At 37.2% G+C, this 19,485-nt stretch overlaps 1 protein-coding gene across 1 annotated transcript in view; it reads left to right on the top strand.

The window, feature by feature from the left end:
* ADGRG6 (adhesion G protein-coupled receptor G6) overlaps window positions 1–18,918 on the top strand; it is a 193,380-nt gene extending 174,462 nt beyond the window's left edge. Inside the window, exons 23-28 of the mRNA XM_088474375.1 lie at window positions 179–447; window positions 704–809; window positions 985–1,268; window positions 1,799–1,900; window positions 3,018–3,170; window positions 14,377–18,918. Coding sequence (XP_088330501.1) covers window positions 179–447; window positions 704–809; window positions 985–1,268; window positions 1,799–1,900; window positions 3,018–3,170; window positions 14,377–14,555 — 1,093 coding nt within the window. The 3' untranslated portion in view covers window positions 14,556–18,918. The remainder of the gene's footprint in view (window positions 1–178; window positions 448–703; window positions 810–984; window positions 1,269–1,798; window positions 1,901–3,017; window positions 3,171–14,376) is intronic.
* Window positions 18,919–19,485: the final 567 nt, after the last annotated feature.

A 19,485-nucleotide genomic window follows, 5' to 3' on the forward strand; every position in this document is an offset into this window, starting at 1 on the left:
TACAATGTAGTACCAATAGGTATACAATGTAATAAAAATAGGTATACAATGTAATACCAATAGGTATACAATGTTGCTAGGAAGACTGTAAACCTATAATTATTATCTGAACCATTAATATCTGAAACATTTTGTATTTCCTAAAATAATTATTTAATTTAATGTGTTTTTCCCATAGGAAAATAAGGCGTGATTATCCTTCAAAAATCCTGATGAACCTAAGTACGGCCTTGCTGTTCCTGAACCTGTTCTTCCTCCTGGATAGCTGGCTCGCTTCCTTTGCCATTAATGGGCTCTGCATAGCAGTGGCAGCTTTGCTGCATTTCTTTCTTTTGTCTACGTTCACATGGATGGGACTAGAGGCTGTGCACATGTACATTGCACTAGTAAAAGTGTTCAATACATATATCCGGAGATACATATTGAAATTCTGCATTATCGGTTGGGGTAAGTCTGTCATATAATGTAATGACTATAAATATCCAGCTTTTCTCAAAGCTCTTGAAGTCATAAATATGAAGAGCTGAGATTAGACAAGTCACAAAATAATTAGATTTAGCTGTGAATGGGTTTCATTAATGATGGTGTAGATAGTGATACCCTGGCTTATGTTTCCGTGTTCTCCTGTTGAATGGTCATTGCGCTGTTTTGTGCTTAAATGTCAGGAAGTCTGATTTAACACTGATATTCCATTTTATAACAGGTATACCTGCTGTAGTGGTTGCGATCGTCTTGGCGAGTACACATGATGGTAGTGCCTACGGATCAGGCATATATGGATCAAATTCCAGTTTGAATGGTGATGCATTGTAAGTATATATATATATATATATATATACTCTAAATGGATTATTTCACGGCTTAGCATGTATACATTAACATGGAGAATGCATTATTGGTAACTATCCAGACCCAGACATGCAAGTTTCAAAACCCTGAATGCATTTCATTACTGTATTGCTAATAGGAACTGTTTTCTTTCAGCTGCTGGATACAAAACACAACTGTTTTCTATATAACCTGTGCTGCCTACTTTGGAATTATGTTCCTGATGAATGTGGCCATGTTCATTGTGGTGATGGTCCAGATCTGTGGGAGAAATGGAAAGAGGACCAATCGCAGTATTCGGGAAGAGGTGTTGCGGAACCTGCGTAGTGTTGTCAGTCTCACCTTCCTCCTGGGAATGACGTGGGGCTTTGCTTTTTTTGCTTGGGACAAAGCTACTCTTGCATTCCTATACCTGTTCACTATATTCAACTCCCTGCAAGGTATGGTACTTTACAGTCTGGAATAAAATGTTTACACTTATTGCTGTAGATTACCTATCCCAGAATACAGAGTATGATTCAGAGATGGACGCTAATCCCGTTGCAGTTGCATCTTTGTGCATCTTTGTTAATATGATAGTTCCGTAGCAACTGAAACTTGTACAAAGCCGCCCACTGACTGCGTCTCTAATCTGCCGTTTGCGTACAAAGATGCACCATCAGATATCTGAGGAACCCAATGGCTGTTCAGAATGTCCGTCAGAACTAAGCCACTGGTGACACGCCCGCATTTGACTAGCCACCCCCCTGTTATCTCCCATCAATTCACACTGACTGTCAATCCCTCTGTGTCGAAATACTCACTACTGCCGTCATCGGTAAACCATCCTGACAAATGCGCAGAGCGACTCAGATTCACGGGCAGTACAAAAACATCTGCCATCTGCACAAACATCGGCATAACGTCCACCTCTGAATCAGGCCCACACTTCGCAATGCTTCACTAAACACCATCATGTTCTGTTTCATAGGTTTGTTTATATTTGTTTTCCACTGTGCATTAAAAGAAAATGTACAAAAGCAATGGAGGCGACATCTATGCTGTGGGAAACTTCGACTGCCGGATAATTCAGGTAATACTCCATTAATAAACATAATAGGGTGTTTTTGTTTTTGATTTGTGAACTGTATACCTATAGTGTTTTCAAACGTAATGAGCTAAATTGTCAAGTGTGCTCTGGCCAAATGACAGCATAACTGGCAGCTGGTCATATGGGGACAGCGCTGTATATTTAAAATCACATCGGTTCACCAGATATATTATTTATCTATCTATCTATCTATCTATCTATCTGACTGTCTGTCTATCTATCTGTGTGTCTTTATCTATCTTATCTATCTGTTATGCAGTATTTCTGTGCAAATCTACACCTCCTGTTAGATGATTCTGCCCACCCATTTTTGTATTACGCCTCATTGAAGGGGTCTGAATTCTAGCAGTTGGGTCCTAGAGTTTGGACAGAAATGTTGAGCGCTAAGCAGAAGCTTGTTAGAGATTTGTGGCCATATGTTTAGTAGCTCTTGTTCTCTGGAAGAAGCATATCCCTGTTGTAGTGTTTCGAGGTTTATTTTGCCTCTAAATGTCCAAGAGTACTTTAAAGGTAGATTGTGAAACATGAGGGTGACATAATAAAGAATTGGGGGCTTCAGATAACAACACTTATGCATCTCAAAGAATATAGACCCAACTCCATCCTCTACACATTTCCACAATAAAACTGGTGGGGTAAAATTATATTAAATTGAGTCATTTTACAGTCATATGAGGAGGGGGGGGGAGAGTTAAGAGTCATCTGGGCTCTGTTTCTCCCAACCCATGACTGTATAAGTTATTTGGAACAGCTGATCATTATATTCCTGATCAATTTATACAGTAACATGGGAGAAGATGTGCCTGATATGAGGCCCTCCAGCATGTGGTCATTATCGCCCTCACATACAGTAGATCTCAGCTGTGTGTCACTACATTATACAAACTACTAGGTATGTCTCATGCTAAATACATTAATTATGGCCAAAGTAGAACTGTTCAGATTATTAGTCACAGTTTATTACAATAACTAGCTAAATGGAAATCTAAGAAAGTTGCAATATACAGCTTTTACTAAACTTGTTCACACTAGATCATCGGCTCAATTGTGTTATCTTTGTTCTATTTCCTTTTCTAAAAGAATGTTCTCTGCTTTTCAGATTGGAGTAAAACAGCCACTAACACAAAGAAGGTCAGCTCAGATAATCTGGGGAAATCCCTTTCCTCTAGCTCAATAGGCTCAAATTCTACTTACTGGACGTCTAAATCAAAGTCAAGTTCCAATGCATTCTTTAAAAGGAACAGTAGCACAGGTGAGCTAATATTTTTTTTTAGAAATATATATATGAATATGTGAAGAATTTTACAATCATAGAAAATGTAAGCCAGAAAATGTAAACCCAAAAACGAGTACATATGAAACACCATACAAGGGAATCTTAATCTTATAGGAAATATTACATCACCATTTTAGAAGAAAGCACAGATAAATGTAATGAAATACTGTATGTATAGAAAAATCAGTGATTATAGTTCACAAAATAGGATACCAAAGCACAATCAATCAACTTTACACAAACCAACTGTATTTTTATCTGAAACTAAAACAAGAAACCAAGGGATGCATGGCCCATGTAAGTGAAAACAAAATGTGACTAATGTATGTACTATCGTGTAATGCTTCATTGTGTCATTTTTCATAAAAGAACATGCTTCATCTTAGGGTGAGAAGTGAGAAGACAAATTGTAAATCAGTCTTTTGTAAAACAGACTAATTTGTAATTCAACTGTTTTTTGTGTATATCTTTTTTTGTCAATTACCGTATACAGAAAACAATTTGAAGTTTATTTTAAAAAGTACACAAAAGGGGAAACATTTACACTTGCTGTGTTTAACCCTGAAATTTAAGATGTCAATGATATAAAAACAAAACACAGGCCCTGATTCAGAGCCGGACGCTCTGACCAGAGCGCTCGCTCTGAATCAGGGCCCACCTCCATAAATATGGAGCGTCCTCCTGGACGCTCGTATAGCTGTGGGTCACCACCCACAGCATATACGAGCGTGCAGGATGATGGTTGCGATGGTCTTGACCATCGCGACCATCGCCACTGCGAGCAGAAGCCTGCGGTTGAGTTTCTCAACCGCAAGGCCAGGAGTGATTTTGGCTCTATCAGAGCCAAAATCACTCCCACTGACATCACTAGTGATGTCAGTGGGGCCGGCTTCTGACGGTAGGCGTTCCCTTGGGAACGCCTCCGTCTGGCAGGCACGCCCCCAGCACGCCCACCAAAGGGGGCGTGCTGTCAATCAACATCGACAGCACGCTCCCTTTGATCAGACACTACGAGCGAAGGAAAGTCCTTCGCTCGTCGCATCTCGCGCATGCGCACGACGGAGCTCCCTCCGTCGTGCGCATGTGCAGTGCACACCATCGACCCACTTGCGAGCGGACAGCCGCTCGCGAGTGGGTCTGAATCAGGGCCACAGTGCATTTAATTACTGCTGTAGGTTATCTTATAATGATATGTGTATTGTACAGTACATTGTGGCAAAAACAAACAATAACTGGAATGCTGCAAACGTTATATATTATTAATTTAGAAAGCACATAAGAAAGATATTTTCCACCTACATGGGTTTCAATTTTTAGTGTGGTCAGATATAATTGTCTTTCTTATACTATAAATGAACTTAAACAATATTTTAGATCTATACTTTGTATCAGCAATATTTCAGACTGACTTACTCCCTAGTATATAGAACTACACAGTACAGATATTGTACAAATATTGGCAACGTACAAATCCAAAATAGTCACTCATTAAACTGTATCGGACAGACTGAGCCCGGAGTAATGCTAGTGAAATCATATGCTCACTTTCTTTACTGTTGAACAGAATTAACTGGCTGAAGAATTACAAAAATTAAATGGTGGTGGGTTCACTCTTCTCTTGTGGAGAAATAAAAAATAAATATGTCAACTACTGTATTATGTAAGGATAACTAACAATGTATATTTCCTGTTAAACAAATAGCCAAACAAGACTGATCTAAACTCTAGGGTTTGTGATTACCCAGTATCTAACTAAATACAAATAATCAACCAAGACTGCGCTAATTGAATTAAACACTATTTGACTGTGAGATGGCAGAAATATACACAACAGTCAGGGCTTCATATAGTCAAAACTACACAGATTTTCTCTGTTTTTGGATTCAATTTCTTTTGGATTAATATCAGTACACTGGAGTGTCACATGGGTTTGTCTTAGAAGACACTTATAAAGTATCTATACCAGTATATTTCCTTTATTATTCAAAAGTATAAAGCTAATTCTATACAAGGTGTGATTACTGTGATACTTAAGAGCCGCAGATAGCATTAGCAACATTGTTATATAATATTTTTTATAAATGTGATGTGTGTTTTAGCTTTTCAAATGTGATTAAATTAACAATTGGTTTTGACTATATAAAGCCCTGACTGTTGTCTCACAGTCCAATAGTGTTTAATTCAATTACGCAGTCTTGGTTGGTTATTTGTATTTAGTTAGATACTGGGTAATCACAAACCCTAGAGTTTAGATCTGCAGCTGGTAGATATTTACATTTATATACAATGAAAAACAATAAAAAATAATAATTGAAATACATAGATAAACTGTTTGTTGGTACTTATATTATATTAGCGCCAGGGTAATTGGTTTGTGTTTTTTACTGCAATATTTCCTGTTATGCCAGTACACTACAAACCCTCTTCTATTAGAGGGTTAGGCAACGTGTGGCACTCCAGCTGATATGGAACTAAATATCCCTACATGCCATGCCACAGTTTTGTTGTAAGAGGATGTTATAACTGTGGCATGTTATTCTGGGATGTGTAGTTCCCAGTAGCTGTAGTGCCTTGCGTTGCATGATATTCTAACAAAATTCAAGCAAAAATTATAACACGTTGCTAATATTTATATTACCTGGTTAATCACTTTATGACTCAATGGTTTTCAACCCTTCATGATCAATACATATTTGACCATGTTAATTAATGTTCCCATTGTAAAATGATATACAAAACATTCCCTAATAACTTTTCGACATTAGTTGTACCCACGCAATTACCCCACAATTCTCAACTAGACTAGTACAAAATATTTTTTACTTTAAAGAAGGTCTACAGTACTATGAGAATCTGGTACAAATATATGCATTTTAGTTTTAAATATTTTTGTTAAGCTGGGTACAAACTGCACGATGTGTATGCCCAGCGACGGCATGATGCAACGGCATGATACATCGCACCGTCCGTACACACTGCACGATGTGTATGCCCAGCGACGGCATGATGCAACGACATGATACATCGCACCGTCCGTACACACTGCACGATGTGTATGCCCAGCGACGGCATGATGCAACGACATGATACATCGCACCATACGTACTCACTGCACGATGTGTATGCCCAGCGACGGCATGATGCAACGACATGATACATCGCACCATACGTACACACTGCACGATGCAGTGGATGACGGTGCAGTGTGTCATTCCATGCAGCATTTAGCAGCATGGCATAGTTCATTGCATCATCCCATCTGCTGTGATGAAGTAGTAGTTTTGCATGATTGCAGGTCACTAGAAATGTACAATGTGTCATTGTCACACAAAATAGCTAATGAGATATTTATTGAGCTAGGGTGGGATAAGAGTGTATGTAGTAACCTTCTGGCTATTAATGCATTTTATACATATTGTGGTGAGCACAAGCAATAAAAGGGGCACAAACTGAATCAGTCGGTACCTGCTAACTGTTTGGGTCATCAGAGGCCCCATAGAGCAGAGACAACGTAGATATTTTATGTATAGCTATTCATAAAGTGGATAAAGTGTCACTGTCTATATATACACTTTTAACATCTTAACACTCCTTTCTTAATTACGAATGCTATATATGTATCACATCATAGGGGTAAATAAACACATACATTTTTTTTCCAAGACTTTCTTCATTAACTTTAGCATAGTATAAAAATGACAGTGAGTTACATGAATAGAATAGACAGATAACGAAGTAAGAATAAAACTTACTGCTTAATTGTCATTTGGGTTGTCCAAACCATTTTTATGGCACAGAATACTTAATATTTTTATTTATTTAGACAGCAGCTTTAGGGGGGGATTCAAATAGCCACGGTAATTTACCGCATGCTAATTGATCCCCCAGGCCTTCAGTTAACGACGAAGGTAGCCCGCACTTATAAGAGTTTTTTTTTGGGGGTCTGATCTGACCTGAATAGAATCCCTGATAACTAACCAGTTACCTGGTAAAGTGAGGCACTAAAACAGAGATCCGTGAAATTATCATGGATACTATGTGTTAACGCCCACTAACACATGATTTAACGGTTATTAACAAGCCGCTCAAATTAAAAAGAGACACTAATTGAATAGCCTCGAGCAGTAAAGCCCGAGGTTATCACCCTTTTTCACCACCATTATCTTAATGAATACGGCCCTATAACAGTCTGACAAATTTTTATAAAGAAAGATTTCCATTAGGGAAATTAATATTTTTGTAATGTAATGTTTTAAAAACATACACAATCTGTAATCATATAACTTCAACATCTGATATTCAGCTCTCAGATAAGAACATTCTCCTTGTTTCAACTAACCTGATACAAGAGAAACTTGTTTGCTCAGAACTAATAGCCACCTCTATGGGGCAGCTGCCAATGTACAGTATTCTTTACTGTATTATAATATATTGCCCCAGATGTGACAACTTAACCTGGAGACAGAAATGAATATGTAAAAATAGTGAAGACAGCATTGGGTCATAGATATTAATCTTTAAAATTACACCTTTGCCCCACCCAGTGGTGCAGACACATTGAGGAAAGAGACCAATATGCAGAATGCAACCTATGACTTCAATAGAACTAGTGTCATCACTAAGGCGTGCTATATGAGATTACTTCAGTGTGCGTGTCTTGTGTTATCATTGGTTCTTACTGAATTATTAAAATGCCATCTCAGGGATATTACTTTAGGCCAGAAAATGTCCTCTGCCACTGTGTAGGTGACAATTGCACCTTAAACAGTACGTTTTTTTTTTTTTTCAAACATTATACAAAAAAATCTTTATATTTTTGTTATTGTTATATAATAATATTATTAATAATAATAATAATAATAATAATGGAAAATTGAGGAACAGCATAAAAATATACAGAACAAGTAAGAAAAATTAAACGTTAAGCTGCATACACACATGATTTTGTTACCAACGATTTTCTGAACGATTTTCTGTCACATTATCTGTCAGAATATCTGTCAGATTTTTTAAAGTGTAATGAATGATTTTATTGAACTACAAATTATATTTGCATATTCCCTTAATGAAAATTGTTCAGTTGGTCAGTCTGACTGAACTACAAACTACAATCTACAAACGTGAACGCGCATGAACAATAATCGTTCTTTTAACTCAGAAAGTGAACCTTTAGTGTTTAGTTTCATTACAAATAAGTGTGACATTTTCCTTTTATGTGCAATTTTCCATTTTAACCCTTCTGTCTGAGTCTGTTATGAGGTTCCAATCAGGCTGCCTGAGTGATAAGCCTGATAGTGCTGAGGGATAGGTCATGGCATTTCTATACAATGGCCAGTCTTTCCATGTACAACTACCAATGTGGGTATATCAAGAGATCACTTTTTCCCCAGTAGTTTTATCTATCCTGATATAGGCTTTCCTGCTCCCCAAGCAAATTCCTGTTTATAGAGCTAAAGCATCATTATCCCTAGTGGTTGAAAAATATCTATACATAAAATATCAGTTTAATAAAATAAGCTGCAAATAATGTAACACTTCTTTTTTAAGCATAGAAGAACCTTAATGCAAATACAACAATATCTTTAATATTAGCATAGAAAGTAAAGGATGCACACTTACATTGTAAAGTGAATAGACTGGCAGCAATTATCAATGCTCATCTGTGTGCTGAGTCCACAGTACAGATCTAAGCACTATGGTAATCCTCAATTGCCTGCCTCCATACGGCCTTATCATCAGGTTTAGGAGAATGGTTAAACAAATAAGATTAGGCTATATAAAAATATTTGCCGTTTCACTAGGAGTGGGTAGTGGCATCACAAGGGGGTGCGGACCACACCCAGCTTTCACACGCCGAGGGGTGACACCAAAATGCAGACTCCTTCTCAGTGATAGGAGCCAGGTGCTGCACTGTAGCATTACGTGCAGCACTCAGCTCCTGACACAGTGAAGGAGCCACCACTGCACACAGTGACCCCCGGGGTCAGTCTGCGCCTCCAGGACCCCTGTAGTGATTACAATGGTGGTTTGGGCCATGCCCCTACCAGCAATGCACACGGCCCTACTCATGATGCCACGCCCCATTTTTACTGGTGCGTACCTTCACTGTGCGCACTACAGCCCCCCAAGCACTGGATGTCACCGCAGGCAAGGATGTCACTGGGAGTGTGTCATCTGTACTTTGTTTTAGTACAGTACATTAACTGATAGAAGTGTGGGGAGTGTGTCTGCTTTTGTCTTTCATTTTAGCTTTAGGTACCATGTATACTGCACCATACCCTGTGAGACGGTGATTACAACAATGAAGATATTAGTATGAATTATAATCTATACTTTCTCCCAGATTGGATTCATTCCTTCACAACTATATGAAAATGTGTGATATTGTCTGAAGAAAATGCTAAATAATACAAACCTTTATGTGTTTTACTTGTTTCACACCTTGTGGTTTATACTAACGTTTCTGTTACTTACTCAACTGATCAATACATTCCATGTTTATGGCATAGATAATGGCTTCTAAGAGCATCCCTTAACCAGAGGTGGAATCATCCAGGTAATGTTCCTGTAAGGTTGGTTAGATGCATGACCTTTCAACAACTGGGTTGGGTGCTTCTGCATGAGGGCACACAATGGAAAGCATCATTTCTAATCAGAATATCTCCAGTCATTGTTCTTCTTCATCTTGTGGCCATGGTGTTCCTCTCTAAATTTCTACATTTATTTTGGCTATTTCCTTCTTCACTGATATTTTTTGGGAAAAATTTTATTTGATGAATTGCTAATCTAAATAAGGTCTCCGTGCATGTATTAGTTGCAGCCACATACATGCCTATTATATCATTATAAATATCACACAATACTGATATTTATAGTTGTTTATAATCTGATTAGTATATTCACATCTTCCAGCTATCTTCTTACAGAAAGTAGTGACAGTTGATATAATATTAGTTAAGTTTATGCTAGAATTACAACCACATATGGATATTTTATTTTAGGTACTATGGGATTGCATTATTATTATTATTGCGAGTTATATTCTGCAGCGTTTTATGAAGAATATTTGGCCATCCCCATCAGTCCCTGCCCCATTGGAGCTTACAAGCCATAGTCCCCCTGTCATGTGCACATACACACTAGGGCTACACTGTACTTTGTTTGTCAGGAGCCAATTAACCTACCAGTATGTTTTTGCATTGTGGGAGGAAATAGGAGTACCTGGAGGAAACCCACATAAACACGGGGAGAATATACAAAACTCCACATAGGGCTGTTGTGGGAATTGAACCAAAGACCTCAATGCTGTGAGGCGGTAATGCTAACCATTACACCAACCATACTGTTACATATCAGTTATAAAATAAAGTATTTGTGTACACTGATATATATGGATATCTATGTTTCATCATACACAATAAAATAGCATATCACTCTGTGATAAAATGCACTTTTATGAATGGAAGAGCATGGCACATAAAAGCAATTGTATGCCATTTATTCACAGTAATAGAGATTGTACTGATAGATTTGTACTATCATATCACCCTGTATATGTTATTGTAAGAGATTAAAAATGTTGGTACCATTCTTAATCCTTATCTAGAGCATTTTGTTATAACAATTTATTTTTAGTAAATGTGATTAGGTTTAAAACATATTTACCAGCCAATATTTAGAGTGCTTTTAATAGATTAAATCTACATGTCAGACAGGATTCATACAGTAGATACTGTTTTTTTAATGGGTAAATCCACCGGGTCATGTAATGATGTCATTCCTGTCTGGGACATCGTATTTTACAGCTTCAATTAAGAGATTTTCAGAAACTGATGTTTGCAATAGATGACTAATGTGAGCCTTAACGTTACCTCTTGGGAAATCTCTCTCTGGACGCTACTCTTTCCTTATAAATCCTCTCCATACAGCAGCATGATCACCTGGCTTGGAAAGTTAACCTAATGCTATATTTTGGAATGCGAAACATGTACTATAATTGCTTGCTTGGAAGTATTTGCATTCTGATTATCATTCTGTCTGATCCTTTTCCATCTATTACTGGGTTTATATTTTATTTCTTTTCTACTCTTATAATGAATATCTTTCCAAATTGAAGAATTACAGATTTAATTTATAAAACATGTTCTTATTTATTGCTGTATATGTGAACTTAAGCTGCAGATGTGTCCTCAATATGCCATGTGTGCGAGACGCCTAGCATGAGAAGCTCAAAGGAACATGGAAAAAAGTGCGGCCTCTGAACCGTAGCGACTCAGTCGCACAAAGATATACAAGTGTCGCATATGAAATTAATCAGTGCAGTCTCCTGGTGCATTCTAGTCACATCACATTGCGACTTATATGCATTTCAGCCGAAAAAAGACGCAAAACAGAACCTCAGCACAAGCAGAGTCCAACAGGACTAGGCACGCTGAGAGGGGCTGTTTGGCACAAATGCAGCGATAGTGTATGAGGACACATCTGTATAACAAGTGTAAGTCAATTTTCATAAAGGTAATTATTTGTAAAAAATTTCAGCTGCTTTACATGCATGTTATTACATATGTGCTTATTAATTGACATTATATTGTGTGAATAGTGTTTTCCATCTTTTATAGATACTGAGTACAGTAAAGAAATGTATAATTTACTAAAATATAGTATACAACATTTGAGAGCATCAACAGTATAAAAACATCAATATTTAAACAACATAAACTCTTAAATTCTAAGTTTGCTGACTAGTTGATATTATTTGATTATAAATTACACTAATGTTCAAAAGTTTTAGAACACTCCAAATTTTTCCAATTGTTATTGAAATTAAAACATAGAGCTCATAAACAACTGGAGTTTAAAAATTATATCATAGTCATTTTGTTTAACAAAATGTAATCTAAACATTTGCCTCATTAAAGTAGCCGCCTTTTTCAAATATAACCGCTGAACGTGCCGGTGGCATTCTTCCTACAATGGAAATCAATTATTGTTCAGAAAGTTGTTCTCAACACTCTTGCAGAAGTTCCCACAAGTATGTTGCACTTGTAGGTTGCTGCCGTCTTGTCCTTTTCCATGAAGGTAGTTCTGCCATAGCCTGGAGGTATGTTTGGGTCATTACCTTGCTGTAGGATAAACCCTTGTCCAACTAGCTGTAGACTGCAAAATGCTGTGGTAGCCCTTTTGGTTTTGGGTGTCAGTCACTCTGAGCAAGTCATCAACTCGGAATCCAAAAAAGCCCCAGACCATTACGCTTCCTTCTGTTTGACAGTTATTGTAACAGTGGTTTAATTACTAAGTGGCGGCTTGTAAAAGCCACCACTTCCTGGCATGTTTAACCCCAAAATTTAAAAGGGAAATGTTTTAATAGCAAAACATGGGGTGTATAGTAATTAAACACCACACACTGAGGGGAATCGGTATGGGATACTGGCAGTTGGGATCCCGGCTGTCAGAATCCCGACACCGGCATCCCGACAGAGCTAGCATACCAACACTTGTTGTTCAGTATGCTAACCCTCCCCCTCTCCATACCCTAATCCTCCCTCTTTGTTGCCTAATCCTAACCTCCCCCCTAGTGTATGAACCTAACCCCCTCCCCACACTCTAAACCTAACCCTCCCCTGTTAGTGCCTAACCCTAACCCCTCCCCGCTACTTACCTTCAGTATCCTGGCGGTCTGGATGTCGGTGCTGAGATTGTGATAGGTGTCGGGATTCCAGCACCGGTAATATTAGTGCCAGCATCGCAGCCGCCGGGATACTGATTGTATCTCCACTGAGGAACTATTCTTTCACCTACCAAACAGTGTACAAAACCCCTGCCTGTTTGTACCATTTCAGGTTATTAATTGGACTTAAATTGCTTACATTTCAATGACAATTGAAAAAATGGAGGTGTTCTAAAACTTTTCACAGCTACTTTAAATGTTTCCATGGTTTTGGTTTACACTACAATCAAAATATATATATTATAGTTAACTTTAAAAAGCTAAAGAAATAAGGTGTAATAGAACCATGTTTCTATCTGGTTACAAAACCAAGTTGGCGAAAGTTGGAAGTAAAGTGGAGGTTAAGTCAAACATTTTACTTGTGGCCTTGCATATTAGCACATTTTGCATTTAGGACAGCTGCTCCATATGACTGAAGATGGATGAAGGAGGTTTGTAAGCATACCCAAACTACTATATGGGCAAGTTAGCGCAAATGTGACCTATGAAGACTGGGACAGAGACCTTTCAGGCAACGGAAATCTTGTGGTTTCCTGACCCCTAGTGATGATGATGATGATAACATATACTATTCATGAAGAGATGGTTCCATCTTGTAATTTTGCCAACTCATCAGGGCTCGCAAAGTTTTCAGATGCAGTTTACACTTATGGCTTAAGGCCCTGATTCAGAGCCGGACGCTCTGACAGAGCACTCGCTCTGAATCATGGCCGGGCTATTTTTTTTTAGAACGGCCTCCTGGCTGCTCGCATAGCTGTGGGTGACCACCCACACCTATAGCGACCGGCCAGGAAGATGGTCGCGATGGTCAAGACCATCGCGACCATCGGGCTTGCGACGAGACCCTTGTGGTAGGGTCTTGTTGCCGCAAGCCCCAGAGAGATTTTGGCTCTAACAGAGCCGAAATCTCTCCCACTGACATCACTCATGATGTCAGTGGAGCCGCCCCAAAACGGAGGCGTTCACATGAGAACGCCTCCGTTTGGGCAGCCACTGCCCCGGCCCGACCACCGAAGGTGGCGAGCTGTCACTCAACATCTCGCCCTCATTGTTGCGAGACCCGGAGCGAAGGAGTGCCCGTCGCTATCCGGGTCTCGCGCATGCGCACGACGGAGCCGGCTCCGTCGTGCGCATGCAAACTGGCCCACCATCGACCGGGTCTGAATCAGGCCCTAAGTGCAAACTGCATCCAGCTCAATATGGTGCCCAGTATGTGTATGTAAGCTCTTGCATTTGCCATTTGTCTGTATTTTTCTTTGTTGTTTAGAACAATTTCATTAAAGGGGAATTTTTGCTTTTAAATGTACTATGTATATTTTTTATTACTTGCTTTAAATTGTACAAATAAATATTTATTAAGGTAAGATAAATACCTTTAAGGTGCATGTATTCTCAAAGGGTCTTATACATCATAATGAAAATTTGTATATTTATATATGTACTTTGCTTTTGCAGGTTACATTTTTGGGGACAGACCCTCAGTCAAGTTTACACCAGTAGATGGTGAGCAGACATCAATTCTTCCAGTTCATCATGTTATTGACAAAGTCAAGGGCTATTGCCATCCACACTCCGACAACTTTTACAAGAACATCATCATGTCAGATTCCTTCAGCCACAGTACTAAGTTCTAATACTAAAAAGGAAATGCAGCGTTGTGATGTGAGAATGCTACAGTAGCCGATAACCAAATAAAGCACAAAATGGAATTTTAATCACTTGCATAATAAAAATGTTCTTAGAATAACGCCTACAATAAAGGACATGTATGAAGGACATTTCCAAAAAGTTTCCATTGGATGCTTGTGATGTTGATGGGATAATTTAAGATTCCAAGACTTACTCAACAAGCCTGTTTCCAGGAACTGGAACATTGAAGAGTCCAAAAACTGAGAATAAATCAGGACCATATACAGTCCCTATGCCTTATCCAAAGTGTCCTGAGCAATGCACCTAATTTCTGAATTGTAAAAACAACTGTTTTCAAACAACCACCTATTGTTATCATCTATTCTGACTGTCTATCCTCATGTACTTATTGCTCATTTGCTCATGCAGACTACTGTTCTGTTACCTTTTATATAAAAAGAATGTCCACGCTGGATTTCAACATATCATCGAAGACAAACATACCTAAAGTAATATGTAAAACGTCTTACAGTTCTAACTTGTTCATTTGATTATGCAGCCTTACAGAATTACTATATACAAATTTATATTTTTAGCTCTAACATTTTAATGAGGGACAAAAATAATAACCAAAAAAATGGAAACCGTCAATCATCTTTTGTTTCCTATAGTCATATTTAAGTAATTAGAACACAGTGCTAACTGTTTTAAAACTGTTCTGCACAGGTACAGTTAGCATCCTATGAAATCATACAATCTGGAAATAATTATGCTAACAAAAATGAAAACCTGTCAGTAAGATATCAAAATTCAAGATAACTTTCAAGATAGTTACAGCAAAGTCACATAATAAAATTCTTTCGATCTTCATTGTTGCGAACAAAGGTTTTCAACACTTATTTGTTTATTACAAAATGTCTTATATGAAAAAAGTAGGTTTAATATTATTATTTAAGAATGCTTTATCTTAGATTGGACTTGCTTCACTATTTCTGAGATAGTATTCTCTCCATGGGCAAGTACTCATCCCAGTGTTTGTTAATTTTTTTTATTTTTGTTCCCTATTATTTATTTATGTATATTTTTTGTTTAATATAACTGTGAAAAGCTGTGTAAAATAACAGGACAATACAATTTGAGTTTATTACGCACTTGGGAAATACATAATGCTAAAAATTGTACTATTGATTCACCCTTTACTTAATTTAGACACATTTTTATTGCTTTTACATATACCATTTAATATATTTAATTTTAGAAAACTAATACTGTAAATTTGCATTTGTCTTGGTCACATTCCTTTGGTAATGTAATATATACAGTAGGAATGTCAAAATATGTTTCCATGCATTTTCTACAATTAAAGACATTTTGCTAACTAGATGAATATATTGTAAACAGAATTTACAACTACAAATAAAATCTAAATCAGGACCAATCATAACGCTTTATCCACAACTTTACCAAAATGGTGGGACAATTTTGGAATTATTTACCATAATTATAGAGGTCCTTGTAGATTTTATGACTTGGGTACAAATTGATAGTGACAATAAATGTATTTACTGCTAATTCATGCAGTTCATAATATACAATTCACACTTTTAAGAATGGAAAATTAATATTGTATCTCACACAACAATAATTTTTTCTTAGATGGTATAAAATAATGTATGTAGGACCTGGGTTAAAACCTTCCAAATTTAACATCTAAAATGTAACATCTGTTACCTAATATATGCATAGTTGCTCTACTTAAAAAAGTAAAGGGCACATAATTCCATTAATCTTACCTAAAAATGGATAATAAGATCCTGTCTGTCCCTCTATGGCCCGTATTCAATTGCCGTCAAAAAGTCCGAATACGCAAAACAGTATCACGGATGATGTCATTACAGTAAGCGGAAAATTTCTGCCGTATTCAATTACAAAGACTTTTCACGCACACGAAAAGTCAATGCAATGTAATCAGCGGAAAAGTTTCGCTTATGAAAAACAGGCGGAAAAAAGTTGAGAATTGCGGTTTTGGGGTGCAAACTTCAGGGAAACCCCCCTGCACCCTCAGGACAGTCCCCCAAAGATGAACTGTCAACAATTTAAAAAATAAAGACTTTAGAACACCCCAAAAAGTAATTTTCATTTTGGGGGTGAAAAAGTGCAAAGTTGGAGGACAAACTTATAAACTAGCGAAATAGACTCCAGGGGGATCACCAAGTATGGGACAGGTGTTTTTTTTATTGCAGGTGCTTGCGGCAGGTGGATTTTTTATCATAATTTAAAACTTCACTTTAGCAACTTAAAAATATGCTAGCACCCATTTTCAAGTACCCCAAATTTGCTGTGAGTATTTTCACCAAAAAATACTGCTTTATGCTATTCTTTACCACATGTGTTAATGCGCTAATTGGCACCAATTGACACAACATAAGTAGCCCACATACCTTCATTAGGGCTAATCGGGGGCATCTATAATGATCCCCTATGTTAGTGCATCTTTTGGGGGGTGTCAGGCTGAGTTCCCCATTTTGACAGGACTTTTCTCCTGTTTCAGTTTCGCCGGGTGCTGTTTTCGCGTCCTTTCTAATTGAATACGGCAAACAGCAGGAACACGCCCAATACTTTTCTGCATGTAAAACATGCAATGTAGGTGAAAACTCCGGCATGCAAAAAAGTATCGCGAGTGCGGAACTAATTGTATACGGCCCTATGTCTTTTATGGAGAGTAATTATTCATTGTTCTTCCCTTTTTTTCCCATGTGGAAAATTTAGGGAAATCCCTGGCTGTTCAAACTTTTCTAGCCTTGCACTAACTTTCCATGTGCAAAATGGAACTTTGCTGCGCAAAAGTGCATAAACATGCCCATGTTGTTTCTTTTATCCTGATTTCAGTTTGTGATTTGTGACTGTTCTTGTTTGTTTGACATGAGTTTATGGTAGGATTCCTTTGGGTATTGAAATTTGTGTACTTTACAGCAAAGTCCAAGTCCTCTATTCTGGTGAAAAACAGGAGGCCTGTTAAATTCGGTGTGTGGCATTTACCAAAGAAACAGTAGGTTCACTTATTCAAGCAGATGAAATCTAAAAATTACAGTGGATCATAGGCCCCTTAAAGCATTGTAACCCAATGTAAAAGAGGTTCTTTTGGTTTAGAGATGCTATAAAAATCCAGGTGTATTACCAACACTGGAACTTCCTCCAACTGTGGAGTGGATAGGGATGGGTTCATGTCAGGGTAAAGAAAACCAATTCAGCTATTCCCTGCATCCAGTATGCCAGCTAGGAATAGATCAATAATACCTACTGCTGCTGAAATGCTTGGGGTACAGTAGGTATAGATCATATACACTTTGTACATATTTGGTTCTGCAAATATACAAAGCATAATTTATTTTAAAAATTGTTGACAATTTTCAACGTTAAAGTCATCTTATTATTATAACAAATGAAATATATCAATGAAAAAAACCCAGAAAAAAATCAGTGTACATCTTGTTTAATCAAAATAGAGTTCTTCCCTACCTAGGTATAGATATTGGTCATCAATAATCCAGAAAACCAGACAGAACCATTACCATAGTCTCATAATACTGAACTGCAGTAACTTTTTTAATATATATATTATTTTGTTTGTATATTTAACTTTACAAGCCTTAACTTGTACCAAACACCAAAAATAGTTCTAAACAGATAATGTGAATGCCTCACTACTGTGTTATAATTTCAAATACTAAGCATACCCATTATGTGACATCTGCCAAACAGCTCTACCTGAAAATCATGTTTCTAAGGATTATACAGTCACTTAATGGCAAAAAGGGAAAGGATGTGTGAAATCAATGTTACTTTATATCAGCAAAGTGTAAGCTGTACTTGTATATGTTGCTGCATTTTAATATTCATTTTCTTTTTTTACTACCGTGTAGTAGAATTTTAATATATTAATGCCTCCCTTTTTTAATAGTGTCACTATTAGTAATAGTCGATTACTTTTGAGCTTCCACACTTACAAGTGTACTCTTTTCTCATTGTAAAGTATAATTTTTATGTAGACTATTATTAACGTACTGTTTCACGGTAGCCACAATGGAAAGTTTACTGTCGCTAGTGTGGCCTGCCATGTACATATTTATTTATTTGTTTGAATGTGTGAAATTATGTTTGTTTCTCTAAGCTTCACAATATACATAATAGGTTATACTGATGTCATATTTTTGTTGAAATAGTTTTTGAGTGTGGTATTGTATTCAGTTCGCCAATGGAGAGTTTGAGAAATGGTTTATACCACATTCTTCCATTTAGATCATTGGATGTATAACTTGTTCTAAACAAAAATTGTTCATATTTTGAATAAATATACATTTCTCTAGAGTACTGTGTGTTTTAATTTCCCTTAAAAAATAACATATGATTTTATCAGAACATTTATCTATAATTTGAGTGATGAACAAAAACCATATTAACAGCCACAATGACCATGTGAAATTAGAAGTGTATCATACTGAAGTGTCATCTTTATGCTTATTATAAAAAAATTACATTCTATAAATACATACAATATTGTTGCATATGATTTTGCAGAGTACAAAGAAATCTACAATTGTTAGACCCAAAAATTGAGTTTGCAGCAAATCAGCTGAAATTTGGTTCAACATTTTTATTTATATTTTGATTCCAAACTGTGACTCAGTTAGTTTGACTCCAGATCCCAAGAATCCAGCTCTGACTCTTCCCACACACTTTTTATGATGGTTACCTGCATGGCCTAATACTGTACATGTGCAGACAGACTCACAGACTGCTACAAGTGACTCTCAGATAGTGTGGTCTATCAGTGGCTTATGTTCTGTTACACTGCATCATGTTGGTTGAGCATCCATGTGCACTTAAAGAATTTATTTAGCCACAGACATTTTCATGTTCTGATGCTTCTTCAGT

This window comes from Taudactylus pleione, unplaced genomic scaffold (assembly GCF_031769625.1).
Source record: "Taudactylus pleione unplaced genomic scaffold, aTauple2 ptg000154l, whole genome shotgun sequence".
NCBI lineage: Eukaryota > Metazoa > Chordata > Amphibia > Anura > Myobatrachidae > Taudactylus > Taudactylus pleione.